The 22,414-nt window shown below is 33.9% G+C and overlaps 1 protein-coding gene across 7 annotated transcripts in view; it reads right to left on the bottom strand.

The window, feature by feature from the left end:
• The window catches only part of TDRD3 (tudor domain containing 3), a 194,648-nt gene that overhangs the window by 8,475 nt on the left and 163,759 nt on the right, over positions 1-22,414 (bottom strand). For 6 of the 7 annotated variants that reach the window (XM_064369127.1, XM_021667174.2, XM_064369128.1 and 3 more), the window contains one exon: positions 24-149. In XM_064369127.1, the coding sequence (XP_064225197.1) occupies positions 33-149 (117 nt within the window). In that variant the 3' untranslated portion in view covers positions 24-32. Of the gene's footprint in view, positions 1-23; positions 150-19,079; positions 19,167-22,414 lie in introns of those variants that run through there. The other variant, XM_064369126.1, reaches the window with a different exon arrangement.

Below are 22,414 nucleotides of genomic sequence, written 5' to 3'. Positions count from 1 at the left end.
CAACTTCACCATGTTAACTTTACCTTTTCCTATTAGTTCCGAGCCCGGGGCGGTTGGTAAAACTGCTGGGTTGGCCGAGTGGATCGTCTTGGCTGGCCATCACCTCCCCTACGGAACTCCAGAGTTTGGTCATATGTGCCTTCTTCCTCCTATTTGCAAGAGTAGTGATTTTACATGTTCAAAATGGCTCCAAGTTTCTTAAGTAAATTACATTTTATGGTGCTCATTTCAATATACTCTCTTAAGCTGCCCTGGAATTCACATATGTCAATTTTTACAACAGAGGAAAGCAAGGGGAAGAAAAAAAAGAAAAAGAAAAAGGTAGGGATACTGTTAAAAGTCTTTTGATCCTTGGTAATAGAAAAATGTCATTTATAGTGGTAAGATTAGAATTGAATTTTATTCTAGAAAAGGAAACTATTTCCAAATAATAGCATGATCACCTCATCAAATGACTTGACATAATCTGGTAAAAACACACAGAAAAGCAAGCATTATAATAACACTTTTCTTGAATATTTGGGCTTCTAAATGTTTCTAGGTATTTATCATGGAAAAGGGTTTTGGTAGAATAAAGAAAACGGGTTGAAGAGCCAAAGAATGTTCACCAGCTGTCTGTCCTCATCTGATGAAATCTCCAACATTGTTAAGAAACTTACATCTAGAGACAGAAAAAAATAATGGTTTGGAATAGGGGAGGAATACAATTTACATATAAAGAAAGCTTCATGCAAGATAGAGAGATCACCACAGTAAGACTCAAACTATTTTACTTTTATTTGCTTTCTTACTGAGTGGGTATATCTACCAGCTCAAGGAATAGCATAGGGAAATTAGGATAAGCAGATTAAATAGCAGAAACAGTACAGTTAATTATAATATTTGAAAAGGACTTAGAAGCAACAAAATGTAGCCAAAGCCACACTGGTTTCTTACTGAGTGCTGCCACCCTGTTATTTTAGTGTTTTTGAATTAATACAGCTATGAAATAATGTGCCCTATTAAAGAGATAAAAAATTAGCTCTCAGTTTTCTTTATGAAAAAGAAAGCATCAATTTCACTAAGTAGAGAGTTTAAATTCCAAGTGAATTATCAGAACACAATAATTTGCATGATTTTGGAAATTAATCCAATTTTTTTCTCTTCCTTACTTTATCTTTGAATCTTCTTTCTCAAAATAGTGCTTTCCTTTAATCTTACCAATAACATAGAAAAGTAAATGAAAAGACTGAGTTATATTCTGTAAATTTTTATAGATCCAATTACTGCAATTTTACCTAATGGAAACAAAGATGCTAAGATAATTTGGTCAAATCCTATTATTTAGCAACGATATTTAACATTTGGCATGAATATAATTCTCATTTTTAGACATCCTCCACAGTATTGTTTAAAAAATAGAAGTATTATTTCCACTTTATATAAAGAATACTGAAGCCTGGGAAAGCTATGTGACTTTGCTCTAATACTTCTAAGACAAATTTGAGTTTTAATGATCATCCTGAGGGGCCTATCATCACTGAAATAAAAGAATGCAGAAATCTGACAATATATCTGGTATAATCAAATAAATATCTTCCAGAGATAAACTTTCAGACAAGTTCTCCTTTCTCTATATCCCCTTCATTAACAATCAATCTCAAAATGGTTAGAAGCATCAGATATTATAGCTGTAATTTAGCAAAGCAATTAAAATGCAGGAAGAAAAATATAAAAGTATTCAGTAAAGAAGTTATTTTTTATTATTTTGGTCAGCGTTCTGAATGATGATTGTCAAGTATTATAGCTAAATGTGAAAAGTAGCTATTTTAAGACAAATGACAACATTTGAAACTCTGCATATTAACTGAAAACTATGAAAATATATTTGGTATTATAGGAGATGAAGTAATTATTTCAGGAATTAGAATGGAATACTATTTGTCTCCACACTTGGCTGCAGAACTGGCTGGAGAACATCTAAAAATCTGTATTTTATCAATAAAATACACAGAGGTAGGACACTATATTTGCTGAGAGTGAGCTGAATTTACATAATAAAAATGACAATCCTATTTAAAAATCTGTCTCTGTCCACTGTGTTTAAAAAATCCATGAACTGAACTAACCAGAGGCAAGTAAATGGTTTTATAGAGATAACCAGCCATGAGATTTCTTTCACATAACTTGATGTCTTTAATCTGTCTATATAAAGTAGAAGCCAAGAAAAAAAAAGGGATATTGACAGTTTGGTTTTCAGTTACAGTATTGTCAGAGGCACAATCTGTGCTTTTTAACTTTTAAATATTCCTCCTGCAGAGCTGTGGTGAGCAAATTTGGTTACCCACAACAATAACTTTTTGTAGTCTATGGCTAGTAATTTTTAGCACAGAATGAGTACTTCTTTCCTCTTTATAGAACACACAGCTTGATTTAATAGATCAGTTTATTTTCAGTCATCTTTGAATGAAATTTTACTTCTAGACTATCTTCTTCCTTAGTACTCTGTAACAGATTTACAACTCAAAAAAACAATTTTAATTTCATAGTTCACATTTTAAAAAAATCTGACAGTACATTATAGCTGGCACCGTTTTGGAAGGCTATCTAATTCATCCTTCTAGATTCAACATATGAATGTATAAACCAAGAGAGGTGAAGTGACTTTCCCAAGTCATAGAGCTCATTAGAGGAAGAGTCCAAACTAGGGTCATTTTCTTTCTAACTCATAGGCAAGGTTCTTTACAAGATCTGCAATAATTTTCATAAAAGGTAACTGTCCAATGTCATCTTTACCTAAGCTTCTGAGATTTAGAATCATTTTGTTTGGACTCAAAGTTTTGCACCAGAAAAATTTTTAAAATCTACCTGTAAGCTAGAAGCCCCTGCTTCAAGTTGTCCCACCTTTCTGAACCAAACCAATGTATTTCTTAAATGTATTTGATTGAAGTCTCATGTCTCCCTAAAATGTATAAAACAAAGCTGCACTCCGACCACCTCGAGCACATTGTTCTCAGGATCTCCCGAGGGCTTATCACGGGACATGGTCACTCATATTTGGCTCAGAATAAATCTCCTCAAATATTTAAAAAAAAAAAAAAAAGACTTTTGCTTACCTCAGCCATGTTATCAGATAAGTTTTATAAAACTAAATAACTAATATTCAAAATGAGCTCTCTTTTATACTAATATTTACTAGTTTATTGCTCCTTCTTAATGAAATGATACAAAAACGCGATAATCATCGACTCCAAGCATTAATGCAGTGGTATTTTGAAAACAACAAAAGACAAAAACCAATGCAAAAAGGAGGTACACAACATAATCTATAATGTGTGTTTGACAAGTCACAACTGCATTTTTCCTGCATATCATCTTCAATCTCTCATTACTGCATACTGTAACTGGAGTGAGAACACAGACAAACTACATATTCCCTATTTATAAATGAGCCATGTTATAAAAGTTCATCATAAATTGGTCACTTGGAACTTGGTAGGAGGTATGAAACACCCTTAAATAGAAGTCAGGTTCTCGGTTCACAAATACTAAGGTGTAATGCAGCTAAGCATACAAACCAGTCCACTAAGGAAAGAGTACTCAAGTGAGAGCTATTCTGCCTCCTGGGGGCATTAGGCAATGCCTGGAGGCAGTTGTTATTCTCTCAATTGGTAGAGGCCAAGGATGCTGCTAAACATCCTACAATGCACAGGACAGCCCACACAACGAAAAATTATTCAATCCTAATGCCAACAGTGCTGAACAGTTCAGAAAACCCTAGGCTAGGAAAATGACATTTCCTACTTCTAAGTATCAGAGCAGCCTGGAAAAGAATTCTAAAATTTAGGAAGTTTGGGTTTGGAAGTTTGAGACATTTCTTCCTTTGTTTCTACCCCTAAGACGTAAATGTGGACCCAACTCTCTATGGAAGTTTGGGGGGGTGTCTATTTGCTGAGAATACTTAAATATTTACCTCTGCTCCAGCTATATGTTCATTTTTACTTAACCTAATGAATCACCTTCTTATTTTATTTTATTTTTTGATATGGAGTCTTGCTCTGTCACCCAGGCTGGAGTGCAATGGTGCTATCTCAGCTCAAGGCAATCTCCACCTCATGAGTTCAAGCAATTCTCCCCCGTCAGCCTCCCAAGCAGCTAGGATTACAGGCACCAGCCATCATGCCCAGCTAATTTTTGTATTTCTGTAGAGATAGGGTTTCACCATGTTGGCCAGGCTGGTCTTGAACTCCTGACCTCAGGTGATCCACTCACCTTGGCCTCCCAAAGTGCTGGGAGTTAGCCACTGCACCTGGACTGCCTTATCTTATATTACCATTCCTTCAGCATTATCCCAAGTCATAACTCTGGGAAGAGCTAATGACAGATTATTTGGTTGGTGGAGGTAGGAAATGGGAACGGCAATTATTCTGTTCATTGAAAAAAAAACTTAGAAAAACTTAATACTGTCATCTAATAGCTATGTTACGTGTAATTTAATAAAATTTAATCATTTGTTTCTTTTAACAGAATTTGTGTAGTAGTCACAATACATAAGTCAACATATGAAATTCAGTGTACTCTGGAATAGACCTTGAAATTGAGGATATTTTGAATCAGGAAATGTTGATTCATACATGAACCACTTACTCTATGAATTTCCAAGCCTTTTGCTTGGGTGTTTAGCTTGTGTTTATGGAAATATAAACTAATTTTCACATAAAACTGAAGCAGTCATCATAAAGACAAATCTGCTTTCCCAAAACATTATGTAATGGACTTTAAGAGTAAAACTTAAAATATCTTTAAATGCAAGTCTAGTTTTAGATTAACTATACTAATATTCTTCTATATTATAGTAACTGAAAATTGAAAGCTGAATCACCTCTTATTTATTTATTTTTTTGAGACAGAGTCTTGTTCTGTTGCCCAGGTTGGAGTGTGGTGATGCAATCTTGGCTCACTGCAACCTCCACCTCCCAGGTTCAAGCTATTCTCCTGCCTCAGCCTCCCTCGTAGCTGGGATTACAGGCATGCACCACCAGGCCCAGCTAAATTTTTTGTATTTTTAATAGAGACGGGGTTTTACCATGTTGGCCAGGCTGGTCTTGAACTCCTGATCTCAAGTGATCTGCCCACCTTGGCTTCCTAAAGTGCTGGGATTATAGGTAGGAGCCATCGCGCCCAGCTCAGCTCTTATTTTCTATGAAGATTATAAATAGGCTTAGTGCCCATGGGAGTCATGTATTATTATCAATACTGAATTTTAGTTTACCAATTATCCTTGTTTAAAGAACATGTTCCACTTTAATACCTGTAGTTCTACTACAAAAAAAAAACAAAACCCAAAAAACAAAAAACATAGGCCCATAGTAGTCTGGAACCACAGATTATAAAATAGAAAAATTTTATAAAGAACAGTTAATCTAACTAAGAGGCTATCATTTGCTCAAGTAACTAGTGCCACTACCTGGGCTAGAACACAGGTTTAACTCACAGTCCTGACAGCCCCTCACTGTGTTACCTAGTAATGAGTGTAAGAAATACAGAGATCATAAATCTCAGAACTACAGGGGAACTGGAGATAAATCTAACAGAGTAGATTTATAGTTTATTATTACTTATTTTGAGGATAAATTCAGTACTCTTGTTTCAAAGGAAATCTTATATAGAATTCCTATATAAAATATATGGGCTCAGGTTAAAGTGGGTGTTTTTATACATTTGTGAGCAGTACCCCCTTGGCTTTCTCTTCCTCGGTTTCTTCAACCTCTGTAGCCCACAAGCCACAGAAATTAAAAACCCAACCTAGTTCAACCTTTGCTACACACTGAAAACCAATTAGGTGGAGTGACTTGATTAATAAAATGAGCTAGTGGAAGAGTCAGAACTGGAATGCAGGGCTCTGGCTCTGAGTTCAGAGCCTTTTTCCCTTGGCCTTCTATCACAGAGAAAATTTAAACCCTACACTTGACTCTTACAAATTAAATGTCTCATTTTATAATGAAAACTCACCTTGCATACCTAAATGGAAAAAAAAAAAAACTCGTTTCATTAACATGAGATAATTATGATATATAACCAAATATAGTAAATTTTTTAACAGATTAATTTATCTTGGTTTCTGAAGCTTTGAGTAAAACACAGTTCCCCTTTAGAAGAAAATATATTGGAGAATTATAGTCTCTCATCCCCCTAGAGCAGCTCTAAGACAATCTCTTTTTATGTACCTCATCCAGTCATATTTTATTTAAACCAAAACATTTTATGGCATAAGAGAAAAAAAATGCTAATTCAAGATAAAGAAAAATCAGATCCAAAACCTTATTACTAAACAACTGTTTCAAAATGCATAGATGACATAATGTTTTCATTCCTGTATCATGCAAAATTTTAGGAGGATGGTGGGACATCACATTGTGGTTCTATTTTTTTTTTCTTTAAATACTATATTTTCTAAAGTTATATTAAAATTGTTTGTGATTCTATAGAATATCATAAAATCATTTTAATACCTAACTCAAGGGTATTATTATATGCTCTACCTAGTAAAGCACAATCTAAACAAGACATCAAAACTTTAACATAAATGAAAAACTAATTTTTAAATGACAGTGGAAGTAAATACAGTACTATTCATCATTGTTCTTCCTGTAACATCACTAAGATCTTCTACACATTAATATGATGTAAACAAGCTATTTTTGGCAGGTTAAGCACTTGTGAAAATTCAGTGAAACATCAAAAAGCTGCATCCATATTTTAATTAGGATATAGTGCAAAAAAGACAGTAAGAGAGAAGTCACCCTTATTAAATTCCCAATGATAAAAGTTATGGATCCTCTCCCATTTGAAGACACATGAGTTTACAACTTGAAACAGAAAAAAGCAGCATGAATGTTTATTCCACTGTGTGCCTGGCATTTGGCATGTTATCTTATTTAATCATTGTAATAAAGCTTTGAATTAACCTCACCATTTTATAGATGAAAAAACTAAGGCTCAGAGTACTTAGCTCAAAGCTGTTTAAGTGAGACCCTTAAGCTGTTCTTTTCATTGCATCATATAGTACACATTTCTATTTCTTCCTTCAGATAGTTTTCCAACAGGAATTTTTTCTACAGCCAATTTTATTTCTGAATTTTTTCTGCTTCATTGAGGTACAGACAAACAGAAATCATGTATATTTAAAATGATGCCTTGATGGTGATCATTTCACAGTATATACAAATATCAAAATGTCAAGATACAACTTGATGTTTTGATATTTGTGTATACTGTGAAATGATCACCATTAAGGCAATTAACATATCTTTTACCTCACAGTTTCCATTCTCTTTCTACTTTTTCTGTTTTTGTGGAAAAGAGCACAAGATCTACCTTGTTAGCAAATTTCAAGCATACAATATATTACTGTTAATTGTAGTCACTTTTTGGTACATTAAATCTTCAGAACCCATTCATCTGGCATAACTGAAACTTCATAACCTTTGACCAACATACCTCCCTCACTCTTTGCTCCTCGCAACCTACTCTCTGTTTCTATGAGTTTGACTATTTTAGATTCTACATATAAGGGAGATCATATAGTGTTTGTCTTTCTGTGTCTGGCTTATTTCACATAGCATAATATCCTCCAAGTTCTACGGTTAATTTTAACTAAATGGATGGCTTCAGCCCTGAAGCTACTATAAACATCATGTAATGGTTATCATCTTTGTTAAAATACTATAGTGAAGTTCAAAAATGAATATATCGTTTTTAAAAACGTGTACCTCTCCGAAACCCATTGCTAAAGGTTAAATAGATTCCAAAAGCTTGTCCAGAAATCAGAGTAGGGAACATATTTCTGCTCCAAAAGGTGTCAATTTGCTCAGAGATTTCCTTGAGAGATACTGTATCACAGCATTGGCATGTAAGAGCTCAACCTCTTAAGTCAGATCTGAGCATGGGTTTAGACTCTACCACATCATAGGCACATTACTTAACTTTTCTACATCTTAGTTTTCTCATATAGGAAATAGTAATGACCTCATAGGTTTAGCAGGAGAACTGTATGAGAAATACCTAAAAAGAGCTTTGCAAATAGGCAATCGATGTTGGCTATTAGTCTCAATTAAATAACTCTAAGTTAATAAAATATACTTCTATTCAAAACACGAGTTTGTTTACCCACTTCAATTAAACTAAATAGACTGATAGATTTTTTTGAAAATCAGGAACTTAGCTTGTTGTAAGTGTATTCTTCAAATTGCTTTCAGCAGAAAAAGAGCAAAAATGCCTTTGGAAAAAAATTAAAGAGCCAATGCAAGAAGAAAGGTTCTTGCCACCAGCTTAACTTTTATTTCTTCAGAGGTTCAAAACTTATTCACAAAAACTAGTAATTTCACTTAATTCATTTTATTGTTACTTTGTTGTTGTTGTTGTTTTGGGGAGAGGTAGCCTCTTTTTCTTCTTTTTTAATTTATAAAGGAATAAAGGGCAAATAAAACAAAGGTAGGAAAGAAATTAACAAAGGAGCATTACTGAAAATGATCAATCAAAATTACAGACACTCTATAAAATCTGAGTATTTTAAGATAAAGCAAAAAAATAAATTAACATGATTAACTTCTTTGAACATCTTGCCTTTAGCCTACACCCTTAAAATTTAAAGATATTCCATTAAAAGAAACCAGTCAGAAACATTTTAAAGGCAGAAAGTAGAGCAATGATGATTAATAATAAAAAATGCATAGGCCTATCTATGCCTATTGATATGTTTTCAGGTCAATGCCTGTACATCATTTTTGTAAAAGCAACTACTTTCTCAAATATGCTAACTAAGTATGTTTTAGAATATTTTATGGTTAAGACGTCTAAGCACTAATCACAAATAGTTAACTATTTCACTCTCTCATAGTTTATAACATTTTTACATCTTAAATTGGTAGGTTAACATAAGATGAGTTAACTAATTCTTTCTCTGAAAGCAATGATTATATTTCAATGCCAAAATACTTTTAATGCTAAAACAGGCCAGTGCATTTTATATATATGACTGACCAACAATATAAACAGATACGGTATGCAACAGAGACTTATAATACAGATTTTTAAAAATTAGAAAAAAAGTCCTTTATGTCAAATTGATAAAATACAGGCCAGATCGGTGCCACAAAAAAGTACTAAAGGTTGGAATGGTAGGAGAGATAGTAAAAGAAATATTTTTTGTAAGTGTAAGAAAAAATTTTAATACCAAATGATACAAAAATAGTTATTTGCTGATGTTTTCACCCTCTTATTGAGAGTTAAGAAATATAAAATTGACAGAAAAAGAATGAAAAATTTAAGCCTTAAAGCAGGAAAGGTCCCAATGTAACAAGCACTATTATCACATTTAACTCCCTTTTCATGTCCAACAACCCATAGTTTGTTATTTCCCTTTAGTGAAATTAAAGAAAACTTATGGTTTATAAACCTTTATCAATTATAAGGATTAATAATCTAGCTATAGTTTTAGAAATGTAAGGTATTCCAGGAGTCACTGATCTGATCTTCCCTGGAGCACAAAATTCATCCATGGCATTTCACACAAATGGTGGCTCTGCCTCTTGCAAATAACTCTGGTGAAGGGAGCTCAGGCTTCCTCAGGCAGCCAACTCCACTGCTCTGCATCCTTCACTAGAAAGTGCAAATATGCACTTCTGGAACATCTATCTACACTTTCTTGTTTAGTCTGTTTCCCTTGCTAAATGAAAGATATTATCTTAAAATAAATATTCTACTTCTCCTTATTCTATTAATAATAATTCTTGGTCAAATACCACTATTTCCAGCTCTATCATCTTGATCATCTTTTCCTTTATACATTTTCATAGTTACAATTCTGCATAACCTAGTACTAAGAATAACATTCCAAGTATGGCCTACATGAAACACAATGCTATTATTTTTCCTGAAGGTATTCTATTAGGTAATATATGAATCTATTAAGCATCTAATCTTGTTTAATATTTTTAGTAGGTGCTCAATTACTGCTCACTCATATTATGCTTGCCATCAAATGAAATTCTTGCAATCTACTCCCAGATCTATTTTATTCTAAATTTGTAGAGAATTATTTTCCCAACATAAATACAAAGTTTTAAATTTAAGTATAAAGTTCATGTGCTAATGAAATATATTGTTTTGGCACAGTATTGTTGTTGGTATATTCTGAAATTAACTATGTAATATTACATCAGGTATTTTTGAGAAGTTATTTTGGTCATTTGTTAGCCTTTATTTTTACAGACTGAATGAAGTTAGAGGACTACCATCTAAAAGGGTAACATCTAAATAGGTAGTTAAAATGTACCTTAATCTTGAAACAAGATCCTAGTAAATTTTAGAAAACAATGAAGATAGTCTCAGTATAAGATTAAGTTCTTTTAGCAATGGAATAATAGGTTAAGAGAAATAGGTTGTTTTTTTCCTGCCCTATGTAAAATACTTCTATCACCTTGAGAAGTACCAGCTGATACCTCTACCCACTACATTTTCAGTTCTCTACTTATAGTTGGTAAGAACTAAGATTGAATGAACTAAATGACACTTATCAGAACAATTTATCACATACTGAAAACAAACTGATATGCTAAACATTTTTATAAACATTATTTCATTAAACTCATACAAAAATTCTCAAGTAGGCTGGTATCATTTACCACCATTTACAGATAAAGTGAAGGTTCATTCTCTATGGTGTCACCAAGTCCTAAACCTGACTATCAGCTCTGCAACTTACTAGCTCAAAGATTTTAGGCAAATTACTTAAGAGCTCTGAACTTCTATTTGTAGTTTTCCTAGTGTATAAACATATTAGTATTTGTTTTATAGAGATCCTATAGATATTAAATCAGTTAATGTACATCAAGAGTTATACATGGTGTCCAGCACACAATAAGCATTTCAATGGTAATCAAATTTTGAACAGAAGAAACTCTAATCCTCACATTATCAACCATTTATACTACTTTACCTCAGTAAGTTAGTAGAGAAGTAATATATCATCTTGTTACCTAAATGCTGATTTTACACAACATACTTAAATATATGAATTTTTGCTTACATTGAGATTTCAAAATGTTCAATATATTAGGAATTAGCTTTCTTTTTAAAAGAAATATTCTCTTTCCAAGCTTAGAAAACCTTCTCAGTCATTCTTGATGGTTGTATGGTTAAAGGAAGAAAAAGTATCACAAAGATTTCCTACAAGAACAATAAAAGAGATGAACTTACTTCCATCAACTTAGGTAACGGAAAATTAGATGACATGTATTACCTGATTCAACTAGGATTACTAGATACATTACATTTTTCTGTAATGATTCTATTCCTAGGTTTATTGAAATCTATAAGCCATATTTTAGTAACCTGTAATTCCACATCTGAAACATCTGAGATGTTCAACAGAGGTTGAGGGAACTGATTATATAAAATCTGAAGAGTAATATGCTTATCATCTTATACAAAGGAAGAATATAATAAATATATGATCATATTAAATATGTGTTATATTCTTCTTGTTCAAGGATGAAGCTATTTCTCCTTTGCCATTCAACCATAGCTGAAACAGTGACAGTAAGAACAAGTTAGGAAAGCATGAAGTCTCTGTATTAGAATCACATATTTTCTTGGGTTTTTCAAATAGTGTCTACCTAAAAAGTATTAAGACAATCAACTTTTTAAAAATTCTAAGTTTATCCATAAGATTATTTAAAGTATGCCCCTTTGTTGTGCCCCTGCCCCCAATGTAAATTGTGTATTAAAAAGTACAGCAAATAGATCCTCTGGACTAAGAGAAAGGTAAACTAGGCTATCAGTGATGATGTCTATATTATAAAGCAATTTATAAGATTGAAGATTATTAATTAAGGCTCAAAGAGAAATAAAAAAAGACTAGGAAAGTTCAAGTTATTGTAACAGTTTATAAACTACTTTCTTCAGAGTGTAAAATGCATGATACAATAGTCAAATTCACTTTCATTATCTTTGAATAAGGGCATGACAGTCTTTTAAAAGTTGCACTGAAGTGAGGAGGAAAAGCCTGTCCAGGGTTAAACACTAATTTATGCAACACCCAGGTTTTGACAAGAATCCTGTCAATGTCAAGCAGCAGGTACACTGACAGCAGGACTGGCTGAAAAGCTTTCTGCCAGAGCTAAAACAGAAATCACTGATTTATGAAGGTTACAAACCGTAGGATTTCAAAAGTATGAAGAAAAATGGTTTTCATAAAGAAAATCCTGAAATCTTTATAACTTTTCAACCAATATTGTTATCTTAAAGGAACATGGTTCTTTCATTCTGTGAGAAAAGAATTTAGTTGACTAGTTTACTTTAAAAAGATTTGTAGATTTTTATATTAAATCTACATTTTAAAATTCCTAATATAGAGCCTCATTAAATTACTAACATTGTGATATGGTTTGGCTGTGTACTCATCGAAATCTCATCTCATATTGTATTACCCACATGTCAATGGAGGGACCTGGTGGGAGGTGACTGGATCACCATTTCCCCCATGCTGTTTTCGAGATAGTGAGTTTTCATGAGAGCTGATGGTTTTAAAAGTGTTTGGCAGTTCCCCTTTTGACCTCTCTACTGCCACTTTGTGAAGAAGGTGCTTGCTTCTCCTTTGCCTTCTGCCATGATTGTAAATTTCTGGAGACCTCCTCAGTCATGCAGAACTATAAGTCAATTAAATCTCTTTTTTTCCTTAATAAATTACCCAGTCACAGGTAGTATCTGTATAGCAGTGTAAGAATGGATTAATATGAAGAATTGGTACCAGAAGAGTGGGGTATGTTATAAAGATTTTAGGTTATAAAGATAACCTAAAAATGTGGAAGCAACTTTGGAACTGGATAACAGGCAGAGGATAGAACAGTTTGGAGGACTCAGAAGAAGACAGGAAGATATGGGAAAGTTTGGAACTTCTGAGACTTGTAGAAAGGTGTTGACCAAAATGCTGATAGTGACGTGGACAATCAAGTCTAGGCTGAGGTGGCCTCAGATGGAGATGGGGAACTTACTGGGAACTGGAGCAAAGGTCACTCTTGCTATGCTTTAGCAAAAAGACTGGCAGCATTTTGCCACTGCCAGATCTGAGGAAATTTGAACTTGAGAGTGATGATTTAAGGTATCTGGCAGAAGAAATTTCTAAGGAGTAAAGCATTCATGGGGTGACCTGGCTTATCCTGAAACCGTTTAGTAATACACATTCACAAAGAAATAGTTTGAAATTGGAATTTATGTTTAAAAGTGAAGCAGAGCATAAAGGTTTGGAGAATTTGCAGTGTGACCATGGAGTAGAAAAGAAAAACCCATTTTCTGGAGAAGAATTCAAGCCAGCTGCATAAATTTGCATAAGTAACTTGTTAACAGCCAAGACAATGGGGAAAATGTCTCCAGGGCATTTCAGAGATCTTTGAGACAGCCCCTCCCATCACAGGCCCAAAGGACTGGGAGGGAAAAATGCTTTGTGGCTGGAAGGCCCCACTGCTCTGTGTGGCCCCAGAATTTGGTTCCCTGTGTTCTAGTCCCTCCAGCTCCAGTCATGGCTAAAAGGGGCCAAGATACAACTTGGGCTGTGGCTTCAAAGGGTGCAAGTCCCAAGCCTTGACAGCTTTCAGGTGGCATTGGTCCTACAGGTGTATAGAAGACAAGAGTTGAGCTTTGGGAGACCCCACGTAGATTTCAGAAGATATATGGGAAAGCCTGGATGTCCAGGCAGAAGTTTGCTACAGGGACAGAGCCTCATTGGAGAACCTCTACTAGGGCAATACAGAGGGGAAATGTGGGGCTGCAGACCACACACAGAGTCCTCACTGGGACACCGCCTACTGAAGCTGTGAGACAAGGGCCACCATCCTCCAGTCCCTACAGTAGTAGATCCACCAATAGCTTGGACTGTGTGCTTGGAAAAGCCACAGGCACTCAACACTAGCCCATAAAAGCAGTCATAGGGGTTGTACCCTGCAGAGACACAGAGGTGGAGCTGCTCAAGGCCTTGGGAGCCTACCCTTTGCATTAGCATGCCCTGGATATAAGACACGGAGTCAAAGGAGATTATTTTGGAGCTGTAAAATGAGGGCCCTGCTGGGTTTCAGATTTGCATGGGGCCTCTGGCCCCTTTGTTTTGACTGATTGCTCCCATTTGGAATGGGAACATTTACCCAATGCCTGTATCTCCACTGTATCTTGAAAGTAACTAAGTTGCTTTTGATTTTACAGGCTCATAGGCAGAAGGGACTTGCCTTGTCTCAGATGAGACTTTGGACTTGGGCTTTTAAGTTAATGCTGGAATGAGTTAAGACTTTGGGGAACTGCTGGGAAGGCAAGATTAGTTTTGAAATATGAAAAGGATATGAGATTTGGGAGAAGCCAGGGTTGGAAAGATATGGTTTGGCTCTGTGTCCCCAACCAAATCTCATCTCAAATTGTAATCCCCACATGTCAAGGGAGAGATCTGGTGGGAGGTGACTGGAACATGGGGACAGTTTCCCCCATGGTGTTCTCATGATAGCAAGTGAGTTCTCAGGAGAACTGATGGTTTTAAGTGTTTGCAGTTCCTCATTCGCTCTCTTTCCTGCTACCTCGTGAAGAAGGTGCTTGTTTCTCCTTCACCTTTCACCATGTTGTAAGTTTCCTGAGGCCTCCCTACCTATGCAGAACTCTTCTTAAACCTCTTCTTACAATAAATTACCCAGTCTCAGGTATTCTGTTTATGTTGATAGCATTGTGAGAATGGACTAATACACATTGAAACAGAAAAGAAAATTTTAACACAAAAAAATAAAGGGTAAAGGAATTAGTCTGAAGAAAAGGATGGTGCAAAGAAGCAGTTTGGATTTCCTTCCCAGAAAGGTAATTTGGGATGGATACTCAACTCCTGATCTGGAAGTTTCAATCAGTGGCTGCTGATGCAATTAAGGGTCAACAAGCATTACTTTCAGGAGGTGAACAATAAAAGAGATTGTTCTTTCCAAAGCCTTAAAGAAAAACAAGAGACATGGAACCAGCATTAATTAACAACCTGTGTGCCAAGCATTTCAATCATCCAATGACCTAACAAAATGTTTACTGAATAATTTCTATGTTCCTCACAATAATCCTGTGAGGTAACATGTTTTTACAGCTAGTTTCCATAGAAGAAAACAAAACTAAAGTTAAAAAATATTCTATATCTTGCCCAGGTTATGTTGGACTCTAGAATTCATGCTCCTTCCACATATCCCAGTGGATAAAAAGGCCAGAGAAGAGAGTAAGACTGACCATATTAAACTCTTAAAGGTTTATATAAGTAGACCAAAAGGAAGTGCCTCCCATCTCACTTGTATTTTAAATATATAATGAAATTAGTAAAACAAAGTAGATATAATTTACATGTTATAGTTCTTACTGTCAAACATAAATTATCCACAATACTTTCTACTCTCACTCAACAGAGAGAAAGAGCTACCTCGAAATGGCTGCAGTATCCATAAGCAGCTTCTATACTTAAATGAATTAATGTAAGTAAAACAGCTTAGAGTAACGTCTAGTACAAAGTTAAGTGTTCAGTAGTTCAATAAAGTGAGCTATTACTATTACTTCACAAATGTAAAGTTTTATTTTTTTATAATGCCAGATAACAACACAAACAGTTTTTCTTTTATCAGTTTGAGTCAAGCAGTTTGACTATTTTATCCCTGTAAGTTAATTTAACACACAATGCTAAACTAGCTTTTAACCGGCACTTTACAAAGTGATTTTTAAATTCATCTGTATTATTGACTAATATAATACTAAAAAGAGACTAATAATCTTATCAGCAAAATGTTCATTTTTCTTCCAATGAAGAAAGAAACCCAGAAGCAATCTTTTTACTAAGACAAATCCTAATAGCTTATCAAATATAGTCATCATTTTTATAAAATGTGCACAAGTTCAAGTTTTCCCCTCTCTTGATATCTACTAACATGGAGCATTAACTCCTCCTAGAACATGACTACTGAGAAGAAAAGCATAATAAAGCAGGAAAATTCACTAATGCAAATATTTTCACACCAAATTTTTCACATTACTGCATGTTCCATGACATTTATCCTCAAAGGCTTAGATGAATACAAATAATTCTGTTCTGTATACTTTACTGGCAAGTTCCTAAATTTACCAAATAATTTATCACTATAATACATTTTTAAAATGAGATGTTAATCAATTTCACAATTTGATAAACCTCATAGTATTGTGTTTCTTCATTTAATGAGTGTTATAACATGCAGTGGCATGAACTTTGAGACACACTATTTTTCTAAGCTGTCTCTATACTTAGTGATGCATTATAAATTGTTTAGGTTCTTTTTTGAACATTTACCAATATTTTGGCATGGTAGCAATTAGAAAGAGACCAAGTGTTCATGATGCAGGTTTACTACTCAATGCCACAACAAGATTATTACATGGTAGTTTACAAATTAATTATAAGTATGTTCTCAATAGGATTACTTGGTTTCCTATTTGGATTTTGTTTTATAATTCCACAGCTTGTGGTGGACAACACTTTATAACTGTCATGCAAAAAAATATGATGAGCACTAAAACTTTTTTTCTCATTTAAAACTGTGTTCCATGTTAGAAAAATCTCTCTCCATAAAATGGTCAATAATAGACAGATAAGTCAATAGGCAGGTTAAGCCTTATGAGATTAAACAAAAGTTTTATTATTGTTTTTTTAATTTTGAGGTGGGTGGGTCGCCTGAGGTTGGGAGTTTGAGATCAACCTGACCAACATGGAGAAACCCCATCTCTTTTTTTAAATTTTTATTTTATTTTATTTTATTTTTCCCTCCCACCCTCCCCTGAGAAACCTCATCTCTAAAAAATAAAAGTTAAAAAAATTTTTTTTCTACCTTCTTTCCTTACTGAGATAAGCCCCCAAAGGAAATATTTAGTAAATATCACAACTTTTTAAACACTGATATCTCTCACGTTTGTCCATGTGCAGATACATGTATATACACACATTTGTCTTAGAGTGCTTAAGTATATAATTAACATTTCAATCTATTTAATGTATTAGTATTTGGAATAAAGATGAGCTCTAGAAGGCCTGAAATGTTGTCAATATTTTTAGGATTATGTTAATGTTACCAGCAAAAGCTAAAACCAGCTTTACAGGGAATTTTCCAATACTGAATTTTGCTGACATCCTAGGGCAATAATATAGTCACTATGATGACATAGATTTTCAAATGGTAGGTTCCTAATCAGAACCTCTACTGAAAATGGGCTGAGGGGTTAACTGTTACCAAACTTTTCTTGCAGCTAAAAACTAATAATGATCTGTCACAAAATGTTTCTATTTTAATTCTGTTTGCCTTTACTTTTTAAAAGTAAAATGTAATACAAAATTACAGAACATTTATAAAATCTACACATCTAGAGACTTGACTCTAAAACAACAACTATCTTGAGTGTCTTCTCATTCGAGCTATGAATTGCTTTTATTCATTTATATTTCTCATACAGCCTTCATAATGATCTTTTTTTTTTAAATCACAGCTGTATAATAGTTCATCTAGCAGATGAGTGACAATTTATCATTTTCTTATTGTCGGATGTTTAGGTAGCTTCTAGTTTTTCACTATCATGATAATCCTACAATGATAATCTCCCAGCAATTAGCTTTTTTCTTCTATAATTTCCCTAGGAGATGTTAGCAACTATGGGATTACTGGTTTAAAAGTTATAAACACTTTTAAGTCTTAGAAAAAAAATCGAAAGGATCACACTAATTTTCAGCACCATCAGCAATGTGTAAGAGTACCCATATCACTGCATCCTTGCCAGCACAAGTATTATCATTTCATTTTTTTCCACTAATTGGTAAATTTAAAAGTGTATTTAACTGTTTCAATTTGCATTTGATTTCTACCATATTTTCCTCTAATTTTTAGTTATCAAAGATGACATTGCTACTTCAGCAAGAAACCATATTGAGCATAAGTGAATGGTTCAAGGCTAAAAAAAAATAAAAACAAAATCTTTAATAATGTTAACCTAATCGTGATATGAGTAATTGTTATTATGTTCCATGGCAATTAGGCATTAATGGCAAGCAGCTCATGTAAGTGGCTATTATTACTATTATTTACACATAGCCAGACCAAGCATTCTTAGATTGTTGGAGAGGATTGGAACAAGTAGAGGGACAAGCTCTTATGCTCTCATAAAAATCCCTTGATCAGAACCCAGATGTGATCCAGAAGGCAAGTTCTTTCTTCCTTGCAGCAAGCACCCTCTATAAACTGAGCACCCAATAAAAATAGCATTTTAAGTTTAGATTGGCTGAGGGTGGACTAGGACTTAATTTCTGTGAACCTGAGGCAAATCAGATAATAATCAAAGCACTGACCAAACAGCCACCAAATTCCTTATCTCTTCTCTCTACTATTACTCCTCAGGTTAAGCTTTCAGTGAGACCTCTAAAGAACTTTCAACTCTGAACTATTTCCATTTTCTTTCCCACAGAGAAAATGAATGGACTAGAGGCACATTTATACAACCATTTTCCCAGTCAACCTTACTAACTAATGAAGCAGTGAACTAAGAAACAGGTTCCCTCTGCCAAAATCTTTCTCCCCAACACTGTCTGAATTTTCATGCATTAGGGATTCTTTGATGTTTCTAAGCACATAATTCTGGGAATATTAAAGAAGAAAGGTGAGAGTAGGAAGGTTAAGAAGGGATCATAATAATCCACTCTCTATAGTGAAGATTAATTTAAACAACTGGGTTTTACATTCTTAGAATACTTAACTGTTAATCAGGCAGAGGATAGAAATAATAGTTCCAATATGGAGAGGAGATAGGGAGAAGCAAAAGAAGTTAAGTCATTCTGGCTTGCTTCAAAAAGGCATATTTGAGGACAATAGACTACAGAATAGGGGAGAAGAAGGCTAAGCCTATGATAATACAAATTCATGTTTCTATAGCTCTTGGGAGGTTATAGAGCACATTTACATAGATCATGTAACTAATTCTTACAACAATCCTGTACTGAAATTGGGACCCAGAGATATTAGATAACTTACCCAAATTCACATAGGTAGTAAGTGGCAGAGCCGGGACTCGAACCCAGGTCTTCTGATTCCTCCTGTGCATTTCCAGCTCCCCTGGAGCTGAAGCAGGGGCAAAAAGGGAGGTGGAAGTAATTTGCCCAAGATCAGCCTTGCCCTCTCCCCTTCTTTCAAAGGCCAAGCAGAGCAGACATTCAACTCAGAGATCCCTTTTCACCAGATCCTTTCAGGATAAAGCACAGTGTCTGAAAATGTTTTTCAGCCTTGGGTCCAAGAATGGCAAAAGTAGTGAACAATATCATAAGATTTTTTTGGTTATATTTTGCCATTTACGTGAAATTCACTGGAACCTCAAAGCATAGTAATTCTCATTTCAGAATATAAAACATTTTTATAATGAAAATTATTTAAAGCAGTTTGCTTAAAAATTTTTGCTTAGCAGTTTCTGTCAAAACTTTGGAATTATACTATTTAAAAAATTATTTTGAAAACTGCCTAAGAAACAAGACACCAAATCTACCTGTAGCCTGCTGTGACCACTTTTTTCCTATCTTAATCATCTTTTCTCAGTGATTATTTTCATCAATGCAAGTACAGACATTAGAATAGATAGGAAATTCACATAGTCTTTTCAAGGACATTTAAAATATTTCCAATAAACAGAAAAGTGTACGCATCACTACCTTGAGATGTAAATTTTATATTTATTTCTAAATTATGCCTAAAATTTTTAAATGTAGCCTTTTATGATTAAGCTTCTATAACAAAATTTAGACTTTCTAGTCTCTAGTTCTTTAATTTTTCTTAAATGAATTATATATTTTAATTTCCCATCTTAATCATTTATGTTTCTAATGAGTTTTAAACACATTTAATGAGAAATTTTATTTCCTTTGCTAATTTCCAAAAAATACAATATAAGTGAACTGGGCATATGACCAATGTTTCATTATTTCTAGATCTTTTTGTAATAAGTTCCAATACATGTCAGTCTCTAAAAGTCTTTCCATTTATGAGAACCACTACTAGTATGGCAAGTGCAAAGTAAGCATTTACAATAATTAGGGCATACAAAAGATCAACCAGATATGTCAATATATTTGTGCCTAAATCTTTTAGAGGCTTTCTAAACTGTAAATGATTCTCTATTTATCTAGACTTCATTTGAGTACTAGTCCTAACTGGGTTGGAAAATATGTGACCTAATATATAAAAGCCACATGACAGCCATAAGATGAATATAAAGGCAAATACATGGAAAACAAAATAAAAGAGAAACAGAATGAGGAAGAGCTTAAATAAGGAGAAAAAAGAGAGAAACAGGGAGAACAAAAAGGAAGAGAATAAACAGTTCACCTAAAATTCATTGAAAATTTAAAGTAAGTACCAATACCCTCAACCCCTTGATATGTCTCCTTTTTCCAATTGCGTTAATACTTCAATATCATACTCTAAGAATCTAATCACATCTAACATACTTTTGGGTACTGACGGTCAAATTCAGGATTTCCTAATAATATTTATATTATCTGATCACTTTAAGAGAAAAAATATACTAGTGTACATTCTCCACATTATTTTCAGCCTTATTAAGTCTTTTCAAGATAAGATGGTCACTAGTGTCCTAAGTCATTCATTAAGTGGTACCAAAACAATGGTTACCAACACTTTAAAAAAGTTACATGTCCTTAAATTTTATAGTTTGAATCATACAGAACTAAAATTAAACTGACTTCTAATATATTTGCTTTAATAATCACGACCAAGAGGGTTGACCCTAATTTCCTAATTACACAATCTGGGAAAAGTGAGCATAATCAGGCATGATAAAAGATGGCAATTAAAGTTAATAGAAGTTTTTGAAAGGTCAATATTGGGCTTCCCAAATTACTTCCTAAACTATCTCATTCACTTAACATGCTGTTATCATGTAAAACTGTAATCAAGAACCATGCCAGCAATGGTTCCCAGACTGGTACCATCTCAGTGTCATGACAGCCTTAACAATATTACGTAGCTTCTGAAGAGTAAAAAAAAATCTTCTACGTCTCTTATATCCTTTTAATCCCTTAAGCATATAGGCCAATCTATTTTTCTAAAGTAGCTTTGGTACAAAAATAACTCAAAGAATTTTGTTGAAAAGCTATCATATTAAACTGTCATGTACAGGCTAGATGTCTGAAGAAGAACTTTTCAGTGTGACCACCAGGAATACATCATCATTCAACAAATAATTACTGATCTCCTTCTACTGTTTTAGCTAACAACCCAATTCATGTACTAACTTAAAATTCTGATACTATTAAGATTTAAAAGAGATGGTACTTATAGTATGTATCTACTGATTATTTATAGAGCTCCTTTGCATGGGTTCACTTTAAGATCTCTCAAGTGAACTCTGGAATTTGATCTGACAGTATCACACCTAATCTGATTTATTAACTGGTATCAGGAAAGTAAAAATAAGAGATCACAAGCAGTTAAGTATTAGTAAGACTTTGTTTTTTAGAAGGTTCTGAATAACAAGCTTTTAATTAATTAAAATACTATTCAAAGGCTTGAGAGACAACACAGTAGCCTATTAGTAAAAGAGCAACATAAATGTTGATACAAAGCAAAAATTGTGGTCTTTTAGAAGGCCTCTTCTTCATTTAAAAATGTACATATACCCAATAGAATTTACTAGTTTTGACACTTTTTTCTTTTCTTTTCTTTTTTAAGAGATATGCTCTTGCTTTGTTGACAGGCTGGAGTACAGTGGGACAATCATAGCTCACTGCAAACTTGAACTCCTGGACTCAGGCAATTTTCCCACCTCAGCCTCCTGAGTAGCTATAGGACTACAGGTGTGTACCACCTCATCTAGCTAATTTTTAATTTTATTTATTTATTTATTTATTTATTTATTTATTTATTATTTTTGTAGAGTCAGGGTCTTGCTATGTTGCCCCAGCTGGTCTCAAATGATCCTCCTGTCTCAGCCTCCCAGTGTTGAGATTATAGGCATGAGCCACTATGCCCAGCCCAACCCTTTTTTTTTGATTTAGTAGCCAACGCCAGCTTAATGACAAAAAAAAGAAAATGGAATTTCAGGTTTCGGCTTAGATTAAATTATTGTGGAAGAACAAATACAAAACGTAAAGAAATGATGAAAATACCTCACTGCTGGGACATATAAACTTTATGTAGGTTATCAGGTAAGAATTACAAAAGAAAAGACAGCAATATTAGAAAAGCTATAATGGGAGTCTTCATAAATAAGAATTTCTGAAAGTTAATACATAAAAGTTTCCAGAATTAGTTAAAATAAAATTAAAAGATCAGTGAGTTGCATATAATTATATATAAAA

Source organism: Aotus nancymaae, unplaced genomic scaffold, assembly GCF_030222135.1.
Source record: "Aotus nancymaae isolate 86718 unplaced genomic scaffold, 86718_ANA_hifiasm-v0.15.2.pri h1tg000088l, whole genome shotgun sequence".
In the NCBI taxonomy this organism is placed as follows: domain Eukaryota; kingdom Metazoa; phylum Chordata; class Mammalia; order Primates; family Aotidae; genus Aotus; species Aotus nancymaae.
Note: the sequence above shows the minus strand (reverse complement) of the source record. Positions and strands in the feature narration are given on the sequence as shown.